The 26,994-nt window shown below is 54.6% G+C and overlaps 1 protein-coding gene across 1 annotated transcript; it reads left to right on the forward strand.

Moving 5' to 3' along the window:
• Positions 1-18: 18 nt before the first annotated feature.
• TBC1D16 (TBC1 domain family member 16) lies at positions 19-26,191 on the forward strand (the record flags this gene model as incomplete). The annotated part of the gene is made up of 12 exons (XM_080356699.1): positions 19-71; positions 5,992-6,224; positions 7,216-7,828; positions 19,816-20,013; positions 20,315-20,462; positions 21,480-21,647; positions 22,293-22,441; positions 23,190-23,324; positions 23,504-23,690; positions 24,740-24,919; positions 25,429-25,575; positions 25,946-26,191. Exons 2-12 carry the CDS (start codon positions 6,050-6,052, stop codon positions 26,189-26,191), a joined length of 2,346 nt encoding a protein of 781 aa, XP_080212825.1. The 5' UTR covers positions 19-71; positions 5,992-6,049.
• Positions 26,192-26,994: the final 803 nt, after the last annotated feature.

The raw sequence follows: 26,994 nt of genomic DNA on the forward strand, positions 1-26,994 counted from the left end.
CCCGCCCGGGGCCCGGCCGGGCCGTCCAGCCGCGGGAGCTGCCAGAAGTTTCCCCGGGCTCGTCGTTGCCGGTAAAAGCGGCGGGGCCGCGCGGGGCGTGTTGAGCGGTACCGCCGGCTTCGTGCGGCCGGGCCGGGGCCGTGCTCGGGGCTGCGGTGGGCGGCAGCGGCTGTCCCAGCCCGCCCGGGTCCACGGGCCAGTTGCCCGTCACTCGCGTGACTGTCACACGGGTTCGGCGCCGAGGTCCCCGGTTCTCCCTCCCGGTGCCGCGTCCGTGTTTGTATCCCGCTCTTTGTCTTCCCTCCCGCCGCTGCCGCCCGCGCTGCCCGGAGGGGCTGGGGGGGCGCGGCGCTGCCGGTGCCGCGGAGCCCCGGGCGGCCGGTGCGGGGCCGGCTCGGAGAAGTAACTGTGAAACTCCGTGCTCTGCTGGTCTGGGCGCCGCGTGGGGTATTTCAGGATTTTCCTCACTTTGGGGAAGGTGGTTTCTCAAATTACCCCAATATCTACCTCGTAGTTTGCCGAGTTCTGCTGTGAGCAGAGACGTGAAGATGGATGGTCGGGATCCCTGGCGATTATTTGAAGTATGGCCTTGGGGCGCTCCGGGCAGGGGTTCTGCCTTGATGTATTGCTCGCTGTGTTGCTGACACTGTAAAATAACTCTGCGTCTTCCTCTCTGAGGGCCGCCCGTGTTTTCTGCTCTTGGACTGGTAGCTTGTTTTGCAAAGGTATTATGTTCTTGGTCGCTACTCTAAATAGGAAGTAATCTGATGTCTGTTGTATTCGGAAAAGGCTTTGCCGTTAGTTCATCAGTTCAGCTGTGAAACCAGGCTCCTGGGATTTTTTAACTGCTGCTATTTGGGGATCTGGTACTGTGAGCGTTATCAGGCCACAGCTACAGCACGCTGGAAATAAGAAGCCGTGAAAGCGTTACCTTCTGCACGAGTACTGCAGTTTGGTAACATGAAATGATGTAAAATCTTGGGATGGAGCGACATATGGCACAAATAAATTCTCGGCACCGAAGCGCATGTTGCGATGTGACTTTTAGTGCTCAGGGGTGGGAAGGGTTCTGTTTGCTTTTCATGCCCAAGCAGGTGTGGCCGGGAGCAGCATTTCATTCCCCTTTTTATCTCTGAGTCACAAACCTGCAGTATTTAGTCTGCTGTCCCTCGTTTACCTTCTCAGCTGAGATGCGCCTGGGTGAAATCTGTTCCCCAGCTGGAGCTGGAGCTGTGCGGGTGGGAGCTGGAGCTGTGCGGGTGGGAGCTGGAGCTGTGCGAGTGTTGGGGTTTCAGCGTCGCGGTGGCTCCTGGTTCCTGTGCCGCTGCCACGCAGGTGGGTCAGCGATGAAAGGCTTTTGGTGACCTACATAATTCTCCCCATGAAATGGGAAGACTTCAGAATGGCTCCCTACAGTAAACTCTTTTCCTTGGTTTGGCTAGTTCATCTTCAACAGCTCCAGCTAATAGCTGGTAGTTCTGAAAGCGCTTTTTATGTTCCCCCTAAGGCAGAGGTGCTGTGACACAAAAGGAAGGCTGTTAGTTACCAGGTTTCTCACCTGTACCTAGAGGAGTGTAGGTCAAGTGAGTGACCAGCTGAGCGGAGCCCAGCGGATCCCAGCAGAGGACTGGAGGAGCTGCGCGTCCTGCGTGCCGGGCTCCTGTCCTCCGTCTCCATCGCTCTGTGTCCCGGTGCTGGAGCTCCCAGCGCTGCAAACCCGGCACTTGCTCTTTCCGAGGGGAGGAGGACACGAGGACTCCTGCAGTGTCCAGACCTCCCCAGTGCTGTGACTCTGGGAATATGTAAAATCAGATTTGAGTCATTAACAGCAAAATAGAAAAAAGTCTGTTGCTTGTTTCATACTTAAGACGTTTCATGCTTAGATTTCGTGTCGATGTTTGACAGCTCTTGTTTCTCCTCTGCCTAGACATGCTGTAGGTCTTGTGTTTCGCACCAAGAGCCCTGTAGCTTAGCTTATTTTGCTTGTAAAGCAGTTAAAATCTTGCACAGCAGATTTTCCCCTGGAGCCCCAAGGCCCAGTGCCGGGCTCTGAGCGCTCTGTGGTGTCACTCGTCACTTGCAGCCCTCCCCAAAGCTGTCGGACGCCTCTGTGGGCTCAACTGATCTGAGAGACGCCTCGCTGCCCTGTGTGTTCCCAGGCCGCCCCGGTGTCTGTGTGCGCCGGGGCCTGGGTTCCCCCCCGCGGAACACGGGGATCTGTGCGACCGGAGGCAGCGCCATTTGGTCCAGCAGCGCCTGCCAAGGTGAGGGCGCGATCTGCCAAGCCAAACAGGATTCAGTTGTTTACGGGTTGGTGAGAAGGGGATGGGCATTTGGAAGGGAAGCGAGCGGCCGGGGTTATTTGAGATGCCGCTGGCTGGACCTGGCCGGGCTCGGTGAGGAGGCTCCTGGGCTGAGCGCAGGAGTTGGCTCCCCAGCGCCTTTCTGAGCCTCGTGTAGCTGAGAAGCGCTGGCATGGGCTGGAGAGCAGCCAGGGGCTGCGCAAACATGCTCGGTAGCTGTGGCAAAGATTTTCAGTGGCGACAGTTGATGTGTGAGAGAAGAAAATGTGTGTGTGCTTACTAAATACTGGCACTCACTGAGAGCTTATCAGCTAATTCAGTGCTTCAGCTTCTGGAGAGCTGGGTTGTCTCTGCCACATTGAAAAGAAGCCCTTCAGATCAGGGGATAAATAGGAAATGAATATGAAAAATACAGGGTTTTTTGAATGGTGCTGATTTAACGCTGCCTTAGCTGTGGGACGGTTCCGCCTGCCCTCCGGAGCCCGCATTGGGGGCAGCAGCCATGCCTCCCTGTCCCCGCGGCCAGGACTGCGCGTGCAGACCTTGTCCTGCGCAGAAAAGGGTTGAGAGCAGAGCAAACCCTGCAGACCTGCTCCTTTTGTTATTCACTGGTTTGCGTTGCATGGACTCCTCTATTCTGGGAGGGAGCAGCACAGTCACAAGCTGCGTTTCGGGGGGTTTGGGTGGTATGAGTAGGCTGGATGACCCTCAGAGCTCCAGTCCATCTTCTGCTCCCAGCTGGGCCCAGCTGCCTGTTTCTGAACCCCTGGCGATGGCAGCGGCCCCTCCGGCGCCTGTTCCGGTACCTGCTGAAGGGCTGGCCCGGCCGGTTCTCCCTCGGCCCTGCTGCTGCTCCGGTCCTGCACACGAGCTCTTCCTTTTGGCAGCGGCAATTCACACGTGTGAAGACTTTCTCTTGGCAATCTCTTTCCTTTCCCCAGATCACTCTTGTCCTCTCACTGAAACTGTCCAGTGATTTGCATCTGTTCTTTAATGCTGCAGACAGAGCTACACAGAATTCCCCAGCCTGTGGTAACAGTGAAACCCATTTGAGGCTTGCCAATTATTTTTATATATTCCAGTATATTTGGCTGTTTGTTTGCTGCGTTGTAGTGAACCCTGATTTCTGATGCATAGTTCTTCCGCAAGACAAATGCAACAGACCACGTTTCTGTGCTGGCAGGACATGGTATTCTTCACCTCCTCTCTTGGCTGCTGTTTCAGGTGTGCGTCCCTGCAGCGCCGTCCACCTGCGCGGCGCAGAGGCAGCAGGTGTTCTGCACCATCAAAGTGATATTTCCCTTTAAATTCCTCCCGCTTTCCAGGGAGCAGCTTTTGATGTTTCACCTGTTGCTTTGTTCTTTCTGTGCTAGGTAAAAGCTAATTAAACGCTGCCTTTGTTGGCAGAGAAGTCCCGCACCTTGCCCGCGTTCCTGAGAGCCCCGCGGAGCTGCGGTGGGATGGCACGCCGGCTCTTGTTCAATACGTGCATCCCCATCTGCTGTCCTCGGCGGGGGAAGCTCACTGGTGTTGGCTGAGGAAGCAATCCCTGCTCAACAGCCACGCGGTGCCACCGTCCCCCTTTGCGTGTGCAGGTTCAGGATTTTAGAGTTCTGAGGAAAAGCTGCCGCAGCCCGGCCATCCCCCCTCCAGCTGGTGTCGGGCACAGCTGAGCAGCCTGCGTGCGCCGGGGTCCCCCCCTCTGCGTGCGCCGGGGTCCCCCCCTCTGCGTGCGCCGGGGTCCCCCTCTGCGTGCGGCAGGGCCCAGGGGCTCTGCTGCTGTAGAGGTGGCTCCACATCGCCGCTTCGCGCTCCCTCAGCGCCGCAGTGAAACACTGTGCTGGAACTTGGTGAGGAGGAGGAGGATCGCAGCAGAGTTCACTGTGTTCTTGCAGGGTGCAATGACAGGAAAGGTGACTTGCTCTTTAAATCTGACTTTCTCCAAGATGTCATCCAGAGTCTGAAACAGTACCGGGCTTTTGACAATCCAGACAGGAATGAACTTATGGCTCCATTGGTGTTTGTTTTTTGGGGCTGAGATGTGAAGATAGGTGTTGTGTTTGGTGCTAGAAGGAGACCTGGGTGCGAAGGGCTTGCAGAGGAATTCTCTTACCCTAAAGCCTTGTTGGGCACAGCCCATAGCAGGGCTGAAGCCTCTCCATCGAGTTCCAGCACAGACTGAAACAGCTTGTGCTGTGATTCAAGCTGGCAAATCTAGCGATTGCCAGTTAAACCAATAGCTTGTCCTTTAATGAAAGCTCTGTCAACTCCTTGGCAGTCTCATTTGTAGTCTTGTGTATGTACAAATCTGTCAGAAGCAGGACAGCAGGTTTCGCTCTGCTCTTGGGAAGCGCTGGTTTCTGTCTGCCCTCTGTCTGCAGATACTGCTAAACTGCGTTTGAAGAAATTGGAGCTCTCCAATGTTTAGCGATGCTTGCTTAGGCCTCTCGGTGTTTCCCGCCCGTGGTACCCCTACAGTACAAGTCACGGCTGGTCTGCTTGCCGCGCAGTTCCTGCCCCGCCGCGCGCTCCGGTGTGCGGGATGGGCACCAGGAACACGCTGCACTGGTCCCTCCGCGCTGTCCCCGACCCGGCGCTGCGGTGACATGTGGCGCGTGCCAGGTCAGACCAGCCTGCTCACTGCAAGCGAGGGCGTGTAAATACGGAGGAACAAAAGATGTGTCCTGTCCTCATGTGCTTTTGGCAGGACAGGAGCTGCCGTGCTTGGTCTGCTGCCCAGCGGGACGGCGCGGGTAGAGCCCGCTCTGCCCGGGGTGCGCTGGGCTCTCGCTGGGGTCGCTTTGTGCCAGACCCACCTGCTGCTCCCGCACATCAACGCCTCTTCCTGCTCTGTCTGCTCCGCGGTTCATAGCTCGGGTGAGCCCTCCGCGCCCGCTCCTCACGACAGCCCCGCTGCGCAGCACGTCTGGGCGGGGGACACGGCTTACCCGGGGCGCACCTGGGGGTCGTACCGCACAGGCGGCCGAAGTTGCCTGTCGGGAGGTGAAGGGTTTGCTGGAGCTGGCGTGCGATCCGCTGCTGTCACAGTCTGCCTGCTCTGGTGAACGGGGCGTGCTTGCCGCTTACCTTTGAAAAGCTCTATTTAACCATCACCGCTCAAAAAACAAAACATAACCCTAACCCCAAAACCTCCAGTGCACAGCAGGATTGTGGCAAAAATTGGTAAGCACGAGACAAACTTGGTTTTATCCATGGGGTTTTTTTTGAAGATCAGCGGTTACTGCGGATGAAGCAGCAGCCCCTTGTTTAATGTCACGGTCTCAGCAGTTTTCTGTGCTGAAGGAATCCTCCCAGCTCCGCTCTGACTCTCTTTGACATCCCAGGACAGCGATACATCAGGCAGCTCTGCATCGCTGAGCTATTCCCTTAATGGGCAATTTCAGTGACAAGTATTACTTTTCTGTTTCCTCCCCACAGCTACTATTAAAATGTGGGGGTTTTGCTGCCTTTGTATTTCCTTGTTGCAAAGAAAAATGTCCTGGGATCCTGTACGTCAGCGTCTTTAAAATGCAGAGGTGCCGTTACGGATCCGGAGCGCGTGGGGGCTCTCGCTGGAGCTGCAGGGTGGGTGTGGGAGCTGCTGGGAGAGCTCTTCCTCCCCAGCTGGGGAGCGCCCGTGCGGTGCTCTAGTGCACTTCTAACACTATCCTTTCCTCCTGCTTGGCAGCTCTTCTGAATTTGGCTCCTGATTAAAGCTGGCAGATAATGGACACATTTCCTCGGCGATGTCTCTGGGGCGACTCCTCCGACGTGCCTCTTCAAAAGCTTCCGACCTGCTGACCTTGGCCCCTGGTGGCAGCAGTTCAGCCCCCGCGCTGGACGGGGAGATCCTCTACTCGAAGAACAATGTGTGCGTGCATCCCCCCGCGCTGCTGCCGGCCGTCGGGGAGCATCATCCAGGTGACGGGGTGTCGCAGACACCGCTCACTCCTTTTCTCTCTGCCGGGGTGTCCGTTTGGACCAGATTCTACAGCTTGGGCTCTAAGGAATGAAGAGGTGCCGGTGGAGGGCGGGACTAAGGAAAACCACCACAGACTGATCCATCAGCTCTTCTTTTAGTGGGAAAATTGATGATATTTCTCTTCTGGTCTAGCTAAGTCCCTTTGTATTGCCAGAAGAGAGACATTTGTTGTTTGAGAACGTGAACTTCCATTGCTCTTTCAAATATGGGTATTGTTCGGGAGAGCCAAGTGTCATCTTGTAACTGCCATTGCTAGAGTGGCCTCAACCACCACCGGTACAGGGAAAAGAAAGAAAACCTGATTGTGGTTGCGTGCACTGGAGTAAATGAAGATAAATTCTGGCCTGTCCCTTTATTCTCATCTGTTACTGCGCTCTTTCATGTTTTCATCAAAGAGCTGTGGCCACTGGCGCAGCTTCACAAAACTCCGTGTTGTGTGGAGGCTGAGCCACGCTTCCCTCCCTGTGTGCACAACACTTCCTTTTCTCTTGGCTTTGTATGAGAATTGCAGCCCTTTAGCTACACTAAGGTAAATATTCTTGAGAAAGAAATGTTTAGCTGGCACTTGAAACTGTTTAACTGACAAACAATAGAAGTTTTTCATGTGGCGGCATATTTCAGAATTTACTCCTGGTTAGTAATCCATCCAGGAAGCTGGAGTATTTGCATGTCCTTTCTGTGTCCGCTTAGGCCAGAGGGAGTTTTACACTGTTCAAAAGCCATATGCAGACTTGAAATTATAAATACTGAATGATGTTGAGCACTCCACAATTCATTTTGCAGAATCCTCTCCTGGTAAATGAGTGTTTGTTTTGCCCATGTGTAGTGGTGGTGAAACGGAGCGAGATGGGGAAGGGCAACTTTCAGGCTCACGCAGTCTCCTAAGAATAAATCTGTGTTGTAACCGGTGTCTCCTTTGCTCTCCCGAAGGCTATTTGTGCTTGTACATGGAGAAGGACGAGCTGCTCGGAGCCACGCTCATCCTGGCCTGGGTGCCGAACTCCCGCATTCAGCGGCAGGATGAAGAAGCCCTGCGCTACGTCACCCCCGAGAGCTCCCCGGTCCGCAAAGCTCCCCGCAAACGCGGGCACCACGCTCAGGGCTTCGGCGTGGGCCGCCAGCCCTCCCCCCCCGAGCACAAGGGACAAGACATCCCGGCCGCGTCACAGCCCGTGAAAGATGCGGCGTACGTCAGCTCGCCCTCTTGGGAAGGGGAGAAGCTGTCGCAGGGCTGCCCCGCGGCAGACGGCCCCCGGCGCTCCCCCCAGCCCGCCCGCAGCGACTCGGGGATCCTCTCGACAATCAGCTCTCAGGAGGAGCAGAACAGGTCGGAGCTGTCGCCGGAGGGGCCGGAGGACGGTCTGGACTGCAGGCCGGAGCCGGGGGAGGACGAAGGCTCGCTGGAGCTGTCTGCCGACGACGTGAGCAGGGACAGCACCCTGGACTCCGATTCCGATGCCTTCTCTTCTCCCTTCTGCCTGTCCCCCATTAGCGAAGCCCTCGGGAAGAGCAGCAGTTCCGTGTTTCTGGATAACGAAGGCAGGTGAGTGCAGCCTCTGCTCTAGTCACTGGGCGAATGACTGGGGGTGCTGGTTACTGAACTTGGAGATGCTCAAGGAAATTGGGAAGCATCACAGTGGCATTGAGCTGAAAATCCTGTCTTGCTTCAGACACCCATATAACTTACAGGAAATTGTTTGCTGGCAGTCCTGCTTCTGCTCAGTGAACCCTGGCCCCAAACCTTTAGGCCTGTTGCATTTAGTCTTTCAGGTGAGCTGTCGTGAGCCCTGGAAGCAGCATGACTAAATTTAAAAGGTCCCTGGTTGATGTCGTTGGCTCTGTTGAGGAGCTGTGCGAGTTGCTTCTTGTGGGGAGCCACAGCAAAGTGTGTCTGGCTTCCCCGAGCCGCGGGTGCCCCTCTGCCAGCCGCCTGCTGACGGGAAGCCTGCCTGGATCAGCTTGTTCCGCTGGTGCTCAGAGCGGGGTCCCACTTAAAACACAGAAATATTAACGATTGCGTATCCAACCTGGAGATTTAGTACCCATGTCGATGGCAGTGCCCGGGGAAGGAGGGCACCTTGGCGGAGCGATGGTGACCGGGTACCTGCATCGCTCTCCTGTAGATTCGCGGTGTTCCTGGCTTTCTGCTCCGTGCGCTGGGTCACTCGCTCCCATGGGGCAGGACGGGCGTGCTGTGTTCATCAAGCACCACGGGCTGGTTTTAAGGATATGGCTCAACTTTGAAACTACGCCTGACATTAGGAAAAATGGGTTGTGCTTTGTGCGTGTCAGCGATGCACAGGCTGCAGTAAGACTTGGTATTTCGGGAGATTTTACTTCTTTTTTATGGGCTCATCTCAAGCCCAGAGAATGCCGGTAAGACCAAGGTTTATGAAATAAGTATTTGCACTGATTCAGCTCTCTCTGGATATTTTAAAACATTTCAGTGCAGTGTTCTCGACAAGATGGGACGGGAGAGGCTCTGCAGCGGCCGCGTGGGCAGAGCTTTGAGCAGCCCCTTGGCCAGGCCAGCGTGGCTGTTCCGTTCCATCCCATCCATGACAAAGCCGCTGTCACCACAGACATTCCCCCCGTGGCACTGTGAGCAGCCGTGCCCAGAAGAGGGCTACGGAGCTGGTGAAGGGTTTGGAGAGGAAGCCGTATGAGGAGCGGCTAAGGTCACTTGGTTTGTTTGGCCTGGGGGAGACTGATACCATCCCGTCCCATCCCGTCCCACTGCATCTCTCCTCTGGTTGCACAAGGACATTGCGCAGCTGCCGTGGGGGGCCCAGGATGGGCCTTTGGTTTCCAGATTGTGTTCAGCATCAGTTCGACAGTGTCCCTTTTAGCTCTCTAAATATGATGTCTGACGGTCTTTTTTGAGAACTTTTAATAGGAATGTAGACAGCTTTGGAAACTACAGAAATATAATGAAACATACCTTGAAAAAGTTTTAGAGAGAGGCCTTTTCATTATAAAAGCATCATTCCTAATGAATGTGTTCGGGGCTCTGCAAGTGGGCCAGCAGCTTTGTGGTTTAACTGTTTTGCAACACTTAGGCTCTGAGCTGCTGGTAGTGCCAGGGAAGGAAGGAAATAGCGTTTGTTGCATCTTCACTGCCGTGTTTCTGAATTCCTGCCATGTTTCCCTGCTGTTCCGCAGCCCAGCTTGGGCGAGCCCTCTGCCGGCTTTGCTCGCGGTCCCAGCAACGCTGGGCCGGGCTTTGCGAGCGCTGCTCCTGAGCCTGGCGGGCTGTTTAACTCCTGTGGCACCAGTCTAGAAGCCTCGTACAGTGTGTGCAGCACTCCTAATTTGCAGCAGATTAATAAAACAGACCTTTCGTTGTTTGGGACCTCAGACTTGAGGGGCTTTTGTCCAGTGTGTCCCTTTTTTATGCCAACTTGTTCTTCCCCATAGAGCCTCCTCGCGTGATATCTGCAGGATCCTACAAACTGTTTGTGTCAGAGGTTTTGCATAGAATACTTTGCAAAAGTCTTGTCAAAAAACATTCTCTTATTTCCCGCCTTCATCCCAGCATTTGGGGGTGGGAGATGCTGTTTCAGAAGTCACTACAAGCATGAGAACAGCTTCCTCATTTCTTAGCGTTTGTTGGTTTGTTTTCTGCTGGCTGGTTCCCATCTGAGCCAGAATTGGAGTGTGAACAAAGTGTGCGCTGCTGGCAGATTGTTCGGGCTCTTCCCTCCCTGCCCCCCGGTCAGCGCCTCCTCCCCGCACCGAGGAGCGAATGGTTCTGGTTATTTCCCTCTGCGCTGGGAGCCGTTGTGAGGACAGCTCTGCCGCTCCCCGGGGCTGCCGCGGGGGTTCCCGCCCGGCCAGCTTGCTGCCCTTGCGCTTCCATATGGTCAGAAACGGGAAACAGTGACGTTGTGGAAGAACAGGGAGTACATGTAGATGAGGGTCGATGGGATCAGGGGCTTGGCAAGCTGCTTGCCAAAATACCCCTATGGCTGGGAGTCCCAGGTCCCGTCCCCCTCATGGCGCGTCCCCAGGAGGTGGCCGGGCTGGGGGCAGGAGGGACCCGCCGTCCATGCCGCTGCCTGCAGCCGAGGATGGGCAGCGGGAGGGAGACGGGCTTGGAAGCGTTTGAGTTGCACAACCAGTCAGTCATTTTAAGTCAACAGCTCATCTTGTAGAACATAAGGAAATAAAAATGTATCCATTGTTTTATGGGTTTTGTTTTTGCTCCTCGGCTGGCGAGGCTGCTGGAGATCCCACGCGGCGATCCATGCTTGCCCGTTCACACAATTGCTCGGCTCTGGGAGTGTCCCGCACCAGCGCACACATTCTCGCTTCTCTTTTCAGACCAGCCCGGCACTTCTGCATAGTGGCTCGTCTCTCGTGGAAAGGTGGCTTTGCTCTCTTGGGTTTGGTGTCCGTGTTAACTGCGGGGACCTCTTGCTGCTCACAGTGCCGGTTCCCGCCGGGAGGAACCACATGGGGAGCATCTGTGCTGATAGTGGCCTTGTCACTGACTGCATTTCTGTAGGAAGGGAGGGACGCTGGAAATGAAATTGTCCCATTCTGTTCTTTTCATCCCCTGTCACTGTTGTTTGCTGTCTGTCAGGAAACATTTGCCCTGCGGTCCGAAGGGCACTAATTCAGGACAACTGTACTGTAAGCCCAGCTTTGGCTTGCTGCTGCCCTGCTAAATTACTCCGCTTCCATTTTCCCCATCAGTAAAGTGAAACTAAAAGCCTTTTGTTACCCGCTGGCAACCAAATAGCATCTGACACCTATATAATGTCTTTCAACTGATGCTTCTGAAGTTATTTTAACTGACCGTAACATCGGATCTATACCCATCAGCTGCAGAAGCACTTAGTGCTCTGTAAGTGGGGTTTGTTTGGGGTTGTTTTATTCTGTGCCAGGTTAACAGGAGCTTTCCCTGGCAGTGGCTGGTAGGGCTGCTAAAGGCTTTTCACTTCAATAGTTAACTGCAGCTCTGTTACCTGACGAACGCCATACAAAAATGCCAGAGGACAAATAAACGCTGGCATTGGTTCCTTCACTAACTTCAGCCTGGGACATTGGTCCATACAGTCAGAATTTGGACCGAGAAGCCTCGGTGGTGGAATCATACGAGTGGAGCTTGAGGCAACATCTGGCACTTGCTTTAAGGGACAGGCAGGAGCAACGTGACCAGTGTGGTCCCGGGTATTGATGCAAGAAGGAAACATCCTTGATAAGAAGGTAACATCTTTAATAAGAAGGTGATCATTTTAGCAGCCAGTAATAAAAATAATGAAACATTTCATAATGGAGCTAAAGGATGGTGCAGTTCTCATGTTCTTCAGCGGACATGAGTTCGCATAACAGAACTATTGCAGTCCCGGCAAAGCACACAGCACAGGGAAAAACTCCACTGGGGTCATGGTTGATGCAATTTTTAGAGATGTGTTGCACATCCTGTTGTTGAGCCTCGTCGCAGGGAGCTAATCAGTCAATTACGGTCTCCGGAGGGCGCGGAGGCGCAGCGGGACGGGAGCGGGTGTAACAGCGCGGACCGTGTTGCATCATGTTGTTTTGGCAGCTCACCTGAAAGGCTCAGCGCTGTGCAGACCTCTGCAGGATTAACAGGAGGCAAAATTAGCGGGGAAATGAGCTGAAATTAGTGTGATCTGGCACGAGCTCTGGAGTCATCAAGAGGCTGGGAATTCATTGCTGTTGGAACAGAAGTGATTATATTCCTAGAACCAGGGGAATTGGTCACAGACTTTGAAATCTCCTGTAACTTCTTGCAGCATCTTGTGTCATGCTAGCTTCCTTTGGATGATTTCAGCCTTGGGGAGGAGCGCATGGGGGGCCTCGCTGTGCTTCGGGCTCCGGTTCCGCAGGGCCTTGCCTGAACTAGTATGATTTATGATACAAGACATGGAAGCACCTGATTCCACTTGCCCCCAAACCTGTGCCTGGGAAGAAACATCCCCCCAAACCATCTTCCAGCAGAAGGAGAGTATTTTCCCCCTTCTCTTGGAGTGGAGGGGTCAGTGTAACCACCGTCCAAGGAAGCACATAGGGGTGTTGTGCCAGGAAGGGGAGCTGGCGCGAGGCGTTTGCTGCCGGCGCTGCCCTGTCATCCCTTAACGTTGTTACCGGCTGCAAAGCTGGGAAGATTGGACAGATCCAAGAGATTCTGGAGGCATACGGCTCTATCTTGCTTTATATAAATATTTGAGCAGCAAGAACGTTAATTACAGCAGGTTTGTTTTTTCCCTCCGCTGGTTCGCTGCCAGGTTGCTGAGGAGGAGCGCGGTGACAGCTCGCGGGAGCTGCCGGAGCCGCCGCGCCGGGAGCCCCGGGGAGCAGCGCGGGGAATGCCCGGGGAGGGGATGGCGGCGGGGACAGCCCCGGCTCTGCGGGGACAGCCCCGGCTCTGCGGGGGCAGCCCCGGCTCTGCGGGAAGCGCTGAACTCCCGCGGAACCGGGACGGAGCGGGAGCGGGGCCGGGCCGGGCGGAGGCGCGGTGCGGTGCGGTGCGGCCGCCAGGGGGCGGGCTGTGCCCAGCGGCGGGGCCGCGCACTCCCGGGGCCGCCCCGGGTGCCCCCGCCCGCCCTCCCGCTCGGGCCGCGGGCAGAGCTGGGCCCGGCCGTCCCCGGCCCGCCGCCCCCCGGCAGAGCCGCCCCCCGGCAGAGCCGCCCTCGGTCCGCCGCCCGTCGGCAGAGCTGCCCCGCGGAGCGCGTTGCCCGGGGCAGTGCAGCCGGGCGGGGGGGCTCTGTCCCGGTGTCCTTCGCTGGTGTCATTGCCACGAAACTGAATTACTCACAGAAAATTACAGCCTGGGCTCGTCCGAGAGAAAGACAGAATTTCCGAGGGAGCGCGGGGCTCCACTGGGCCCGGGTCAGGGGCCGGTGTTAGAGTCCGGCTTAACTGCCGGAGGCGGCGGGTCTGGGGGCGGAGCGGGTCCGACCCGCCCGCGGCCGCGTTCCCTGCGAGCCAGAGCAATAAAGCGCTTTTCCCCAGGATATTCTTGCCTTTCTTCTGTTACTTATTTATACGATTGTAACGCCCAGAAATCCTAATGAAGAGTGGAGATAAATGGTGGCTGGCAGGTATCCACAGCTTTGTGAGGGAAGAATCACGTTAACTGGATCAAAATACAGAGTATGTCCCCTCTCAAAGTGCAACAGTATATGCAAATAAATCTGCATAGTCCCCGTCGTCTTGGCTCGGTCCTTGCAATTATAACAGCATTAAGCATTTACAATAACTCTGCAACCCGCTCCTAGGCAGCTCTCCTCTGCCTCTCCTCCGCGGCTCGGAGCGAGCTGTCCCCCGGGAGCCGCGCATTGTCTTGTGAACAGTGACATTCCCGCGGGGTGCTGGTGGCTCTGCTGACGCTGGGTCAGCGGCAGCGCCGGTCCCCGGGCTTGCTTCACTTGGGCTGGCACGAAAAAGTCCCCCTGAAATTCCCAATTCATTGCTGAGAGCCAAGAATATAAGAACAAAGGTAATCTTCAGGGGTTTCAAGCGACCGGGGTTTTGAAGGCTTGATTGTAATTAGCATAATTAGTCTAGAATTTTATTTTTGCATGGATAGCACTGAAAGAAAAAGGCAAAATAATCCATTGATTTGAAATATAAAATAAACAGTGGTAAGAAAGGTCCCCTTTTCCAGCCTGGAATGGGCTGAAAAGCAAACATTCTTTTCCAAGCTTTGCTGAGAAATCACTTTTTCCATCTAAGGAATTTTTTTCTTTAAGTGTTGCATTTCGATTGATTTATTAATGAGCTGAAGCCTGGGCATGAAGTGCCCCTTCTCTGTATGGCCTGCAAAAATCTGCCATTCAGCTTTTGGAATATTTTCCTTCCTTAAGACGAAGGTAACATTTGCATCATTGAGCAGCGTACACTCGGCTCTAAATGATTTGCTGTGTTTGGCTTCTCGGGAGCTCTGTGTGTTTGATTCATAAGCATCGAACAGCTAATTCTGCCCCCTCTGCCCCCCTGCGACAAGAGGTGCCAGCAGAAAGCCTGGCAGGGCTCTGACCCGCGCAGCCCCCACCTGCCTGCAGCTCCGTCCCGAAAAACACATCGCTGGGCGCTTAACTGAGGGAATCGCGGCCAGGCTTGGCTTGGGTAAAACACATCAAAACGCACATTAATTCACTACAAACTTCTGATTTTTTTCCCCCCTCCCATTTACATTCAAAATAATGGCCTCGAGTATTCTTGGTTTATTTTGCTTTCCTTTGGTTTAGTTCACAGCAGTTGGGGAAGCCTTTGGAGGTGAGCGGGGCTGTTTTTCTAACGCCCCTGGGATCTCTTGGGCCACGAGGACCCAGAGGAATTAACTTGGACTTGGAGGAATGAGCGTGGAGCCACAAAGCCTGGTGGCAGCAGCACGTTCTTCTGCGGGGATCCGGGACGCTGGAGCCCGCGCGCCGCCGCCCTGTGCTGCGCGAGCTGGGCAGGGCGGGCTGGGTGCCGCGGATCGCTGGAGCCCCTAAAGCACAGCAAATCGTTTTGATCTTTATTTCTCAAGGACAAACCAATTATGCCTATCAGAATGCAAAGCTGCATAATCGGGTTTCCTCGAGTCCCTCGTTCCGTTGTGTTCAACTGTTTTATTTGCCAGGTTGTGTTCGCGGAGCTGCCGTGGGTTCAGGGCCCCGGCCCTGCCCGTGAACTCGCTGGTACAGCCCAAGGTCGGAGGGCGGACACAGAAGCGCCGCCGGTAACCGCAGCCCTGCTGCTCCTGTCCTGTGCAGGGAGGGATCCCAGCACTCCGGAGGTGTAAACAGCTTGTTCTTTGAATGTCGTTAATAACATTAACAATAAGAAGGGTGACTAACAATAATACACGGACTTTTAGAAGCGCTGTTGGATCTGCTTCCTGGCGCCGAGCATGAAAGGGTACAATTATTTCTCATAAGCATTTATTTTCCCTTTACGGTGAGCTAAGCAAAGCAAGTTTGTCAGAGGCAGAGTGCTCCTAATTTGGTCTCCAGTGACCCCGGAGCCGTGATTGGCAGCCGAGTGTCAGGACGGACTGTGCCTGCGAGACAGAAACGAGCAGAACAAATGCCGCAGGACAGCTCCGGCTCCCCCGAGGACACGGGCTCGAAAAGGTGAAACAAGTGCAATTACAGGAGGTTTTCAGCACAGAAAGTTAATTAGCTACTAAACAGCATTTAGTGCAGTTCAACGTGGGGAAATTTATGTTTTGAAAGCAAACAGATCAATGGAAAGCCTGTGGAACGAGCTTTTGGAAAGTCCACATTGACATCCGTGTACTTTGTACTGTAACGTCCTGGGCAGTTTTTCACAGGCTTTCCTTACAAACAGCAAGGATTGTTGGGTTGGTTTCCATGCGTGTTTGCAGACGTGTAGATTCGCTTCCACATGAGGCTGTTTCACATTTAATGTCACAGATTCTGGTTCGGCTTTCACCCAGACCATCTAACACCTTTGTCTCTGTTCAGCAGGGTCAGTGTAAGGTGGTTCTTTTGGGGTTCTCTGCAGCAGAGGAACTTCAAGTTCCAAATATTTTCAGCCAAAGGGTGAATGTAACATGATTCTTGCCCCGGTTACTGGTCTGTGCTGGTCAGACGGGAGGAGCTGGTGCGACCACAGCGCTTCCTGTCGCCTGGGAAGCTGGTGCCGGCCCACGGGTGTCCCTCTGTCCTTCCGTCCTTCCCTGCAGCGCCACTTGGAACTACCCAAAACATTTCAGTGCTTTTTAAAATCCCAAATTACCAATCTGTTTTCTTCTGCACATCTTTTATATGTTACTGAAGTCAGCGTGTTTCACAATTCATAATGTATGTATGTTGTCAAGGACACTTTTTTTTGTTAGAACAATAGATTTGCGTTCCGGCCGCCCGATGTCGCCTCACTTTGTACAGTCACTACACTAAATTTTTAGGCATTTCGGGGTAGCTTTGAACTTGTGCTGGTGGGTTATTTATTTGAAGCTATCTGTCAGACGTTTAGGCAGCTGATGCCGCCATGAGCTATTTCACCTTGCTGGAAAGACGCGGGACCCAGAAGGTCAGTGCCTGTGGGGAACAGCGGCGGAGCAGAGGAACGCCAGCCCCTGGGGAGGAAAAGGGGCATGTAATTCCCATTACATGGATGCTCATACATTATGATGATACTTATTGTCCGTAAACGATGCTTCGCGAGGCGCGCGCAGGAGCAGCTGCTTGGAGCGGGGGTGGCTGCTGTGCGGAGCCGGGGTCGGCCGGGGCTCGCCGAGCATCGCTGGCCGCTCGGGTACCTGCCACAGCCCCTCTCCCTCTTACAATTACATTTGTCACATCATGTCGTAAAATGAGTTATTAGGTCTTGGCTGCTGAAATAATCTTCCCGTGTAATTGCTGCAAGTCACTGCCCTGGCTCTCAAACAGAAACAATACCTGGGTTTGGCTCTCTTGGTGCTGTAGGTGTGTGGAAGTGCCTTGTCCAAGCAGTAGCTCAGGGAGCTCCCGGGGGCAGAGCCGGGGGCTGTGGACTGTCCCCCCTGCGCTTGCTCCCCAGCAAGAACGACATGTATTTTGAGACAAAATAGCAGTGGGACTTCAGAAAGGGGAAAAGGCTCAAGTGGCATCGTGAGTACGTCTGTGGGATTCCTGCCCCAGGTTTTGCTCAGTCCTTGGTTTTCGCTTTTATTCCTGTGGACCGTGGCACTTGTGCTCATTTGGCTGAGCAGAGCTGGGTACCCCTGGTGCTTTGGTTTTCCTGGATCCCACAACCCAAAGTCTCTCTGGAATGTTCCTCAGCTATTTCCCTGCGGTGCTCGGGCTCCCGGCTCCTGCAGGCCACTCTGGCATCAGTCCCCCATCTGACACATGTAATGGTCTGACTTTGATGGCAAGTTAGAGAATTCTTCCCTTGCATCTGTGCATGTTGTGTGCTTATTTAGAAGACTACCAAAAATCCACAAAATCAGCATCAATCATACTACTTGTTGTTACTTAAGCACAGAATGATCTCAATATTTAAATTACTTTTAAAACTAGTCCAAAATATTAGAATCTTTTCCTTTTTTTTCAATCAATACATACAGGAAAAAGTAATTTTAACCTCAGTGAGGTGGTTTTTCTTGATTTCCGCAGTGCCCAAGCGTGCAGCGCTGTATGGGGGATGCTCTGTGTGAACCTGAGTGTTTATCAGCCGCTCCAGAGGCCATGGGCTGCACAGATGTCTCTTTCAGGTTCCATCCTCTACCCCAATGGAAGCACTGGAACTTCCTGGGGCTGCACGCTCGCGGGCACCGTGCTGACACTCGCTGCTTTTTGCTGTCCAGAGAGGGTAAATGGCTTACACGCCTTGCTTCAGCTCGCTCCGCAAGCCTGGCATCGCTGGCTAAATGTGAACGGCAAACTTTGGTCTTGAGGAAGCGTTTCCAGAAAACAGAGCGCTGGCAGCACCTTTGGGCCATGCTCGGGCCCTTGGGATGGTGCTCAGGCCCTTGGGACGGTGCTCGGGTCCTTGGGATGGTGCTCCCGAGGAGCGGGCGCATCGGGCTCTGTGCCACGGAGCCGCGGGCCAGCGGCCCCGCAGCCAGCCCGTCGCACCGACCAGCCCATCCTGCACGGGTCCGCGAGAAGGGGTTGCCTCTGCCTGATCTTTGAGCTGGTTTGAGTCATCTCTTCCAGGAAAATCCTGTGTAACCAGCCGCGGCTGCTGTGAACTGTTGCTCCATAAATACCAGCCGCCCATGGCAAGCAGTCCAGCGCCAGTGTCTTGTGCTGGGATTCCTCTTACTTCTGCACTAGCATGAGATACTGAATGTTTTAGAAAGTGTTATATTCTGTATCTTCATTAGAGAGTGACGCTTGATCTTTCACAAAGGCCAGTACAATTTGAATGGAGAAACTCACAAGATGCAGGTGATGCTGTGCGACTGCTCTTGGGACTGAAGCATCCGGTGCCGTCCCCAGCAGCGCTGCTGTCGTCCCGCTGTGGTCCGGCTGTGCTGTGCGACCCCTGCTCACACAGCAACATCGCCACGGCGCCTCTGCAGACCTCGGCTGCCAGATGCCCTGAATGTGAGCTTTGCTTTAATACTCTTTCCAAAAACTGGAGCAGCAGAACTTCATGAGCAGAGCAGTGAAGTACTTTCAGCTGAAAGTAAACCAATACACAACACTGCAGAACTGGAGAAGGGGGCCTGGGGGTCTATTTCCCATGTGTGTGGGCACCAAGGCTTTGAGTCCTACAGTTGAACTGGGCGGCTTGCAGGGGCTCGGTTAAAAGTTTAACCCACAACTAACTGGGATGTCCGAAGCCCTGTCCATTGGAATGCAGTGACCTGAACCACGGGGAGATGCTGCAAATAAGGCTTGTCCCTGCGGAGGGGGCTTGGAGAGCATACTGATGTGCTGTGCTGCAGATGCATGCTGAGTGTGTGATTTTCAGCGTTCAGTGCCTACATTGTTAGATAAGCGGATTAGAAAACATTGCATAAAGTGGCATTGCAGGGGGCTGTCTTTATACCTGCTACTTGCCTTGTTTTGCAAACGCTGATTTCACAGCGGAACCCATTCAGAGCTTGCGCTGAGATTGTTCACATGTATTGGCCTTTTTAAGAATCAAGGGGTCACAGTTTCAGATTCACTTAATTCCCAAAGCAGTGATATTTTTCTTTGGGGATCGGGGCTGGTGGCAGGCATGTGGGTTTTTTCATCTAAACTCAGTTTACTCTTTAAGATCACTGTCTGGGGTGCACTGGGCTCCGAGCGTGCTGGAAAACGCTTGGGTTCACCTTCTCTACCTTGGGGTGGGTTAAAGAGCTCGTGTAATTCCCACTCCTCAGCTCCCTGAAGTTTCGAGTTTGCAAACGGAAACCATTTGTCTGAAGTTCATACACGTGAGTCCTGGCTCGTCAGGTCCACTTGCAAAGGCATAACGGGAAACTCGAGTTCAGGGGAAATATCTTGAGTTCTTACTGGTCCCAAAGGAATTTGCCAGGTGAGTCCGCAGCCCGTGCAGCCCTGTGAACGCACTCGCTGTCCCGGCGGGCGCGGAGCAGCTCAGGAGGCTGCTCGAGCTGCAGGATGAGAAGTCTATTCCGTTGGGGGTTCTGGAGCTGCCGGAGCTGCCTGTCTGGCCCGGGGCTCCTGCAGCCGTGCGTTTCAATGGCCCGTCCTTTTCCACCCCAAGGGGTCGCCGGTCCCGGACACGTCGCGGTTCGCAGGGTCCCACGCCGAGGGCCCAAAGCAGCCGCTCCCGGGGCCGCCCGCGCTCTTCCCACATTGCGCTGCTTCATTTGGCCCTCACAAAAGTCAGCGTTTTGAGCAATGGTTTTTGCTCTCACCGGTTCTGTGTGCGATTTAGCAACAGACCAAAAATTGGGATAATTTGTTGGGACAGTAGGGAATTAATTTCAATAAAATAATTTAGTCTCTTCTGTGGGCTGTCAGTTGACTCCTTAGGCCTGCGCTGAGTTCCAGTTTCAGAGCTCTGACAAAGGGTTTGGAACGCGGAGCGCCTGTGGTTGTTGCGGTCGCTGCGGAGTTCTTTGGCTGACGGCTGGCGCTGCTTTCTCCCCACTCGCGTCTGCAGGGACTCGTGTGACAATGGCCTGACCTGCTCCACCAGCTCTGCGTCCAGCCTGGACACGGGCGCCCCGCTGCCGGAGAACCGCGCGCAGGCGCACAGCGCCAGGTGGGACGAGCAGCAGAGAGTCTTCGCCCTCGAGCAGGTCTGTGGTGTCTTCAGAGTGGACCTGGGACAAATGAGATCCCTTCGCCTCTTCTTCAGGTGACGAATTGTTGTGTGTGACACTTGTGTGTGCCCTGGGTCAGCGTTTGCCGGGCTCTGGGGCAGATGGTTTCTGCTGGCTGTGGAGCTTGGGGAAAATGCTCACTGTGGCCACGGCATAGAGTCATAGAATATGAGTTGGAAGGGACCCATAAATCCCAGAGCTGTAGAATTACTGCTGTGCCCTGTTCTAGGGGGTTACTTGGTGGGCCTTTCCCCTCTCCCGCATGGATGCGCCGTCCCGCCGGCCCCTCGCAGTCGTGGCGGCGATGGCAGGCTGTCCCCGCTTGTTTGCCCGCAGCGACGAGGCGTGCACCTGCGGACAACTGGTTGTCGCGAGCCGGGAGAGCCAGTACAAGATCTTCCATTTTCACCACGGTGGCCTGGACAAACTGTCCGAGGTGTTCCAGCAGTGGAAGTACTGCACAGAGACGCACCTCAAGGACCAGGTACCCGCGCACGCTCCACGCGGCAAAGGGGGGTTTTCCGGATGTTTTTAGGCAGGGAAGCATGTTGGAGAAGTGGAGCGGTGAGTTCGTGTCAGCACGTCAGGCAGAAGGCTGCGCTGTGTTGGTGTCGCGTAGGACACAACTGCGAGTCGCACACGAGGTCTCTCTTGTGCTTTGTTATCCTCGTCCGTTCCCGGTCTGCCTGTGCGGTACACGGCAGGACGGCCCGCAGGCCTCGCCGGTGCTGGTTCTGCTGGCCCGGCCGGGTCGGCGCGGTGCTTCCGGCTGGGAAATCTGCGGCCGTGGGTCTGAAACCCTGTCAGAGCCTTTCATCCATTTTGTGAAGCGTAACACACTGCACCGGAAAATGTTTTGACAAGGCATCTTGCCATATTTTGTTCAATCTACATACAAATGTGATAAGAGCTCTTTAATTATCTGTTTAAGATACTGTATGTGCTTATTAGAAACAGTGATTTTTAAATTTCCATCCTTCCCACAGAGCCCCCTGCTGCTTTTCTTATTATGGTCGCATGGGCTCACTTTTTGCATTGAACAACCTTTGATTTTTAAATTAAATGTCAGCTGCAGTCTTGCACTGGGATCATGAGTGCCCTTAGAGAGCCTGGCAGCGCGGTTCCCTGCTCGCCTAACAGCAATCCCTTTGTATATGGCCAATCATATGTAATTTATTGCAGGCATTCCTGGCAGGGTGAAGTTTTGCTGTAAGCAGCATTAATTCAGTTTCAGGTCAGGGATAAGACCGGGGGAGGAATGGAAACCATTTTTTTTAAGATGAAGCTGTTTTGTGGTACTCAGATTTTTAATTATTCTAATCACTCTTGCTATTGTAATGGTTGGGATTAAAAAAAACCCTCCCCAAGTGCAGCGCCTCGGTGCTTAATCCCACGCGAACCACGCGGAAAGGTTTCCCTGCTCTGAAGATTGCTGCGTTTCACGCTCTGCTGCTGTCTCCGGCCGCCGCCTCCGGTGGTTTGTGTGTTTTCCCCCGTTCAGCAGCTCGCCGACGAGAAGACGTGTATGCAGTTCTCCATCCGCCGCCCCAAGCTGCCGTCCTCGGAAACCCACCCGGAGGAGAACGCGCACAAGCGGCTGGACGTGTCGGGCTGGCTCCGGCACCTGAACCACAGCGGCCAGGTGGAGGAGGAGTACAAGCTGCAGAAGGTGAGCGCGCTGCCTGCTCGTGGCCGGCCTTCTCTCCTGCCCCCTGAGCCCAGGGGGCTGCAGGAGTTTGCTTTCGTGCTGGGGGCAAGAACTGGGCGTTTGGGAGTGTACAGACGGGCGCAGAGCGCTCGGCTGGGGCTGCGGATGGGGCTTGAGCATCTCCCTGCCCAAGGAGGACGAGCCGTCCGGCTTCTGCTGCCTGGTGCAATTGGTAAACCCAAGTGCGAGGTGTGTCTGCAAAATGCAGTGTGAGCAAATCAAAGAAAGAAAACTGGCGAGTGCTGTATGAAATAATGCGGGGCTTGTGGGGGAGCACTGGGTGCAGGTCCTGGGAGAGAAGTTTGCAGTGAAATGCAGTGTCTCCAAGATTGGGGATTAAGCCGTGACATGAGAACGACACGTTAATCATAGAGCCTCTCCAGGGGGGGTTATTGACATTGAAATGAGCCCGATTTGTGTCTGGTCTGGGAATAGAAGGCCAGCACTTTCCCTCTAAACATGTGCAAATTGCAGGAGCTTGAATCAAGGCGTCACTTGTCAGGAAAGAACTGCAAAGCCACCAAAGCATAGTAGCGGGCAGCTTCTTGTTGCTGTTTTTGGGAATGTTAAAACTGTACCAGCCATAACTTTTGCTCCTTCTTGCAGGCCATTTTCTTTGGCGGGATTGATATTTCCATCCGCGGGGAGGTGTGGCCCTTTCTGCTGCGCTACTACAGCTACGAGTCCACCTCGGAAGAGAGGGAGGCCCTGAGGCTGCAGAAGAGGAAAGAATACTTCGAGATCCAGGAGAAAAGGTAACGGCGCGACCTCGTCCTGCCTGCCCAGCTCTCCTTGGGCCTGACGCGGCAGCGATGGCGCTGGCGACGGCCGCGTCTGTGCCTCCTCCTTCCCGGAGGGGCTGCTTGGAGCAGAGAGGTGAGCGGGATGCTGAAGGGGTGGAAGAGGCACAGCTTATACCAGAGAGCTCAAATACTGTCTTACTTGGCATCTCGAAGCAGGCTTGTCAGTACCACGTGGGGAAGCCTATTTCATACACAAGGCTACAGCATAGCGTGCTTGGCTTAGAACACTGGAGGTGGAAATGGGATCTTATATTCCTTTATAAATATATCCGGATATAACAATAGGGGAGAAGATGGGATATCTCATTCAAGGAAGTTACTACTGCAAGAGCTGTGTGTTGTATACCGGTTGTGGGTCCGATCACGCTGGAGAGGGACAGCAGTACTATTAGTTAGGAGGCGAATCAGCGTGGTGGGTCCTGGTGTGCCACCCTCAAGGAGCCGTGGAGAACAGAGTCCAACTGCTTCCCAAGGGCAGTTTATCACAGAAAGCACATCAACCCAGGAGGCTCCTTGTAATCCACTTGGACAGAAAAACTGCTGCTCTGGACAGACCTGCTGGTCTGTTTTTTAGGTGATGAGAGAACTCTGTACAGGAATAGCTTTTCTCTGCAAACTCAGGCTGAAATAAGGCTTTTTGTTCCTGTGGCAATCGTATTCCTCTCTTGGCAATGTACTCCTGTTGCTGCTCGATTTTCAGGCTTTCGATGACTCCAGACGAACAGAAGGAGTTCTGGCGTAACGTGCAGTTCACAGTAGATAAGGACGTGGTGAGGACTGACCGCAGCAACCAGTTCTTTCGAGGGGAGGACAACCCGAATGTGGAGACTATGAGGTGAAGGGTCTGTTTGTGTCTCCACCTCGGCTCCGTGCGTACGGTGACCGGTGCTGGGCGATGCGGGAACACCCGGCCGGACTCCGCGTGTGCGGTGGGAGACGGGGCGGCAGGGCCGGGCTGCGCTGGGCTGCACGTGCCCCTCCGGGTCTCGCCTCCCACCGGCTTCTCTTCCCCAGGAGGATCCTGCTGAACTATGCAGTATTTAACCCGGCGATCGGATACTCCCAGGGCATGTCCGACCTGGTCGCCCCGCTCCTGGCAGAGATCCTAGACGAGTCGGATACTTTCTGGTGCTTCGTAGGACTGATGCAGAACACGATCTTCTTCAGCTCACCCCGGGACGAGGACATGGAGAAGCAGCTGGTGAGGCGGACGCTGAGCCCGCAGCGCTGGGGGAGCTGCTCCCCTGCCCATCCGAGCCGAGAACGCCACGGAGCTGCGGCCTGGGCTTCCAGCACGGATCACACTCCAAGGCCACCAAATACCTGGGGGATCAAATTGATCCTGGGTGATGTGGGCCCTCCAGAAGCATTACAGCCAATACATTGTCAGAGTAAAGTCACCTTGGCTGTGGTGAAGGGTGCCGATTCAGGGCTTGCTTTGTCTTTGCTCTCCTCTCGGGCGGTGAAGATTCGCTGCTTTGGTTTTGTGCTGATTGTGGGGCACTTGGTGTGAACGAGGCGGAGGAGCTGATTGAGCTGCAGCCCTCTTCTTTGGGGATTCTTTTTAAGGTCTTAATATTTTTAATAGATTTTTCAAATTATCTCCAAATGAAAAGCCTCGTAGATCTCACAGAGTTTCTTAAAATGAGATGAGCTTGCTTAAAAATGGGAACTTTTTAGGTTTTAACATGAATGTCAGTTGTTTTCTGGATAAGATCCTGAAAAATGCATTCGAAACCTGAACAATCCTGCCTGGATCACAGTGGCACCAATTGAGAGCGGTGACATTGTGGTGAGAGCCCACGGGGGGCTGCTGGCGAGATGCCGGCAGCCGAGGTGCAGACTCGTGCCCCGCAGAGTGCCTGTGTCAGGCCTCCCAAAATCACCTCCACGTTGCTCAGCCTCTGCCGAAATGAAATGTGGCCAGAAATAGCTGTGTCCTTTATTTTCTCTGGTTTTTAAGGTTCTAGCCGCTTTCCTCAGCCTGGATCTCTCCCTTCCTTTCGTTCACAATGTAGCTGCCATGGGATTTTTCCTTTCGCTCGTGGAACAGCAGCCGAGCTCTGTGAGCTCTGGCTGTGACGGCGGGTCCAGGCGCGCTGGCCGCGCTGGAGCAAACACCGCAAAGCCGGAGCTCATAGCGAGAGGAGAGAGCCGTGGGCAGCTCTGCGGGGCCGGGGGGGCCGGGGGGCCAGGGCGGGGGCCACGTCCCTTGTGCCCGGGCGGCTCAGCCCAGCGCGTCTTTTCCAGATGTACCTGCGAGAGCTGCTGCGGCTCATGCACCCGCGCTTCTACCAGCACCTTTCCTACTTGGGAGAGGACGGCCTGCAGATGCTTTTCTGTCACCGTTGGATCCTCCTCTGCTTCAAACGTGAATTTCCAGAGGCCGAGGCGCTGCACATATGGGAAGCGTGCTGGGCTCACTACCAGGTGGGAGAGGGGGCGATGGGCAGCGCGCGGCCTGTCCCAACCCCCCCCGTCCCAGCGAGTGCTGCAGGATTTCCATAAGGGCTCTCAGGAGCAAAGTGTCCAAAATAAATAGTAATCTGTAATTATCAAAGAGGTTTATCTGTGCAGCAGGAGGATGGCGGCCTGCCTCTCCTCTTGAGGATGTCTGGGCTTCAAAAGGAGGTTTTTTCAGAAAGTGCTGAAAAGTCCATTCTGAAGTTCCGACTTCTCTTACACAGCTGGAAAATGCCCTCCCAAAAATCACTAGTCTGTTTGCAGGCTGTGGTGCAGACCTTGCTGCCGCGCTGCAAAGGGAGGAGATGTGGACTCAGCTGTGGTTCAGAGTTCACCAGCAGCTCACGCTCCGTGACCACCAGGCAAATCTGGAAGGAGCAAAAGATGTCCCTGCGGACACGCTCGTGGAGGGCGGGAGGTTGGCTCGGACCTGCGCCCCCACCTGCTGCACTCCAGCCCCTGCTTTCTCCTTGCAGACCGACTATTTCCACCTCTTCATCTGCGTGGCCATCGTGGTGATCTATGGGGACGACGTCATTGAACAGCAGCTGGCCACGGACCAGATGCTGCTGCATTTCGGCAACCTGGCCATGCACATGAATGGAGAGCTGGTACTCAGGAAGGTAAATGCCTGTGTGCTGATGTGGGCTGAGCCTCAGGTCCGAGACATGGCTCAGAGCGTTGAGAAAATCAGGGACTGATGCTCCGTGTTCCGCTCCTCCTGCATCGCCGCGTGTCCGGAGCCTGGGGGGCAGGATGCTGCTGTTGGCCTGGAAACAAGTTTTGCAGAAACAAGAGGTGGCTGTAGAGCTCGGGGGGCAGCGGGGTGGGTGGGATCACACTGCACGCTCAGGGGAATGCACACACAGCTGTTGGTCTCCATGTCTGTCCCCTGCTCTCCGTGTCCGTGCCCTGCTCTCCGTGTCCGTGCCCTGCTCTCCGTGTCCGTGCCCTGCGGAGGAGCGGCTGACGCTGTCTCTGTCTCCCCTCCAGGCGCGGAGTCTGCTGTACCAGTTTCACCTCCTGCCCCGCATCCCCTGCAGCCTGCACGACCTGTGCAAGCTGTGTGGGACCGGCATGTGGGACAGCGGCTTCATCCCCGCCGTGGAGTGCTCTGGCCATCACCCCGAGTCCGAGAGCTGCCCGTACGGGGGGCTGGCAGAACCGGCTGCTCCTCAACCAGGAAGCGAAGGCAAGAGAGGCTTGAAAACACGGGACGTCTTTGCTTTCCGAAAATAGCTGTGGAGGAACAGGGTGTGACGGCGGAAGAGGGAAGGGCAGGAAGGATGTGCATAGGAAAAAATGCTCAAGACAAAAATGGAGGGATAGCTTGTCAAGACTTCTGAGAAGACTGAATGGTGGAGAATGGACGAGGAATGAAATCCCTCTGCGGGGAAAGCAAATTCCAGTGCGCTGGTGGTGGAACCAGAACAAAATGCATCGAACCAGGAGCAGCGTTTGCATGCATTTGGATTTGATTTTGTTAGAAATATGAAGCTTTTCTAGGTCTTAACAAGGACTTTTTATTCTGCCTCTGGGATTGGACTGGTTAGCAACCAGAACTTCGTTAGTCGCTGGTGAGGACTGGGGACAGGGTGGGGAGCCAAGGACACCCAGCAGCGCTGAGGCCAGAGCTCTGTGCGACGTCCCCGCCGCCAGCGCGTACCACGTGCACCTTCCGCTTCAGCCAAAACCTGCAGCTCAGAGGCTTCTCTCTAAAGCCATAACAACCATTTTAATGATAATTTGCCAAAAATAACACTGCAGACTATTGGGATTGCAGGGAAGTGTCTGCTTGGTTGGCGAGGAAGAACTGGTCACCTACAGGTCTCGTCTCTCACCTTTTCGTTTTCTACGTGGTACGCTGGCTGCCATGATTATTTTGCGTTCATGCAAAGTGCAGCCCAGGGTCTTTACGCGCTGCTTTCCTGCAGCCAGGGGGTTTCCTGGATGCCTTTCCAAGTTTACTTCTTCATGACATTACAGCAAAGCTGTTTTCTTTATGCTGACAACCGTAGACTTTAGACATTTGTTCATGGAAA

This window comes from Nesoenas mayeri (genome assembly GCF_963082525.1).
Source record: "Nesoenas mayeri genome assembly, chromosome: 19".
Classification (NCBI taxonomy): domain Eukaryota; kingdom Metazoa; phylum Chordata; class Aves; order Columbiformes; family Columbidae; genus Nesoenas; species Nesoenas mayeri.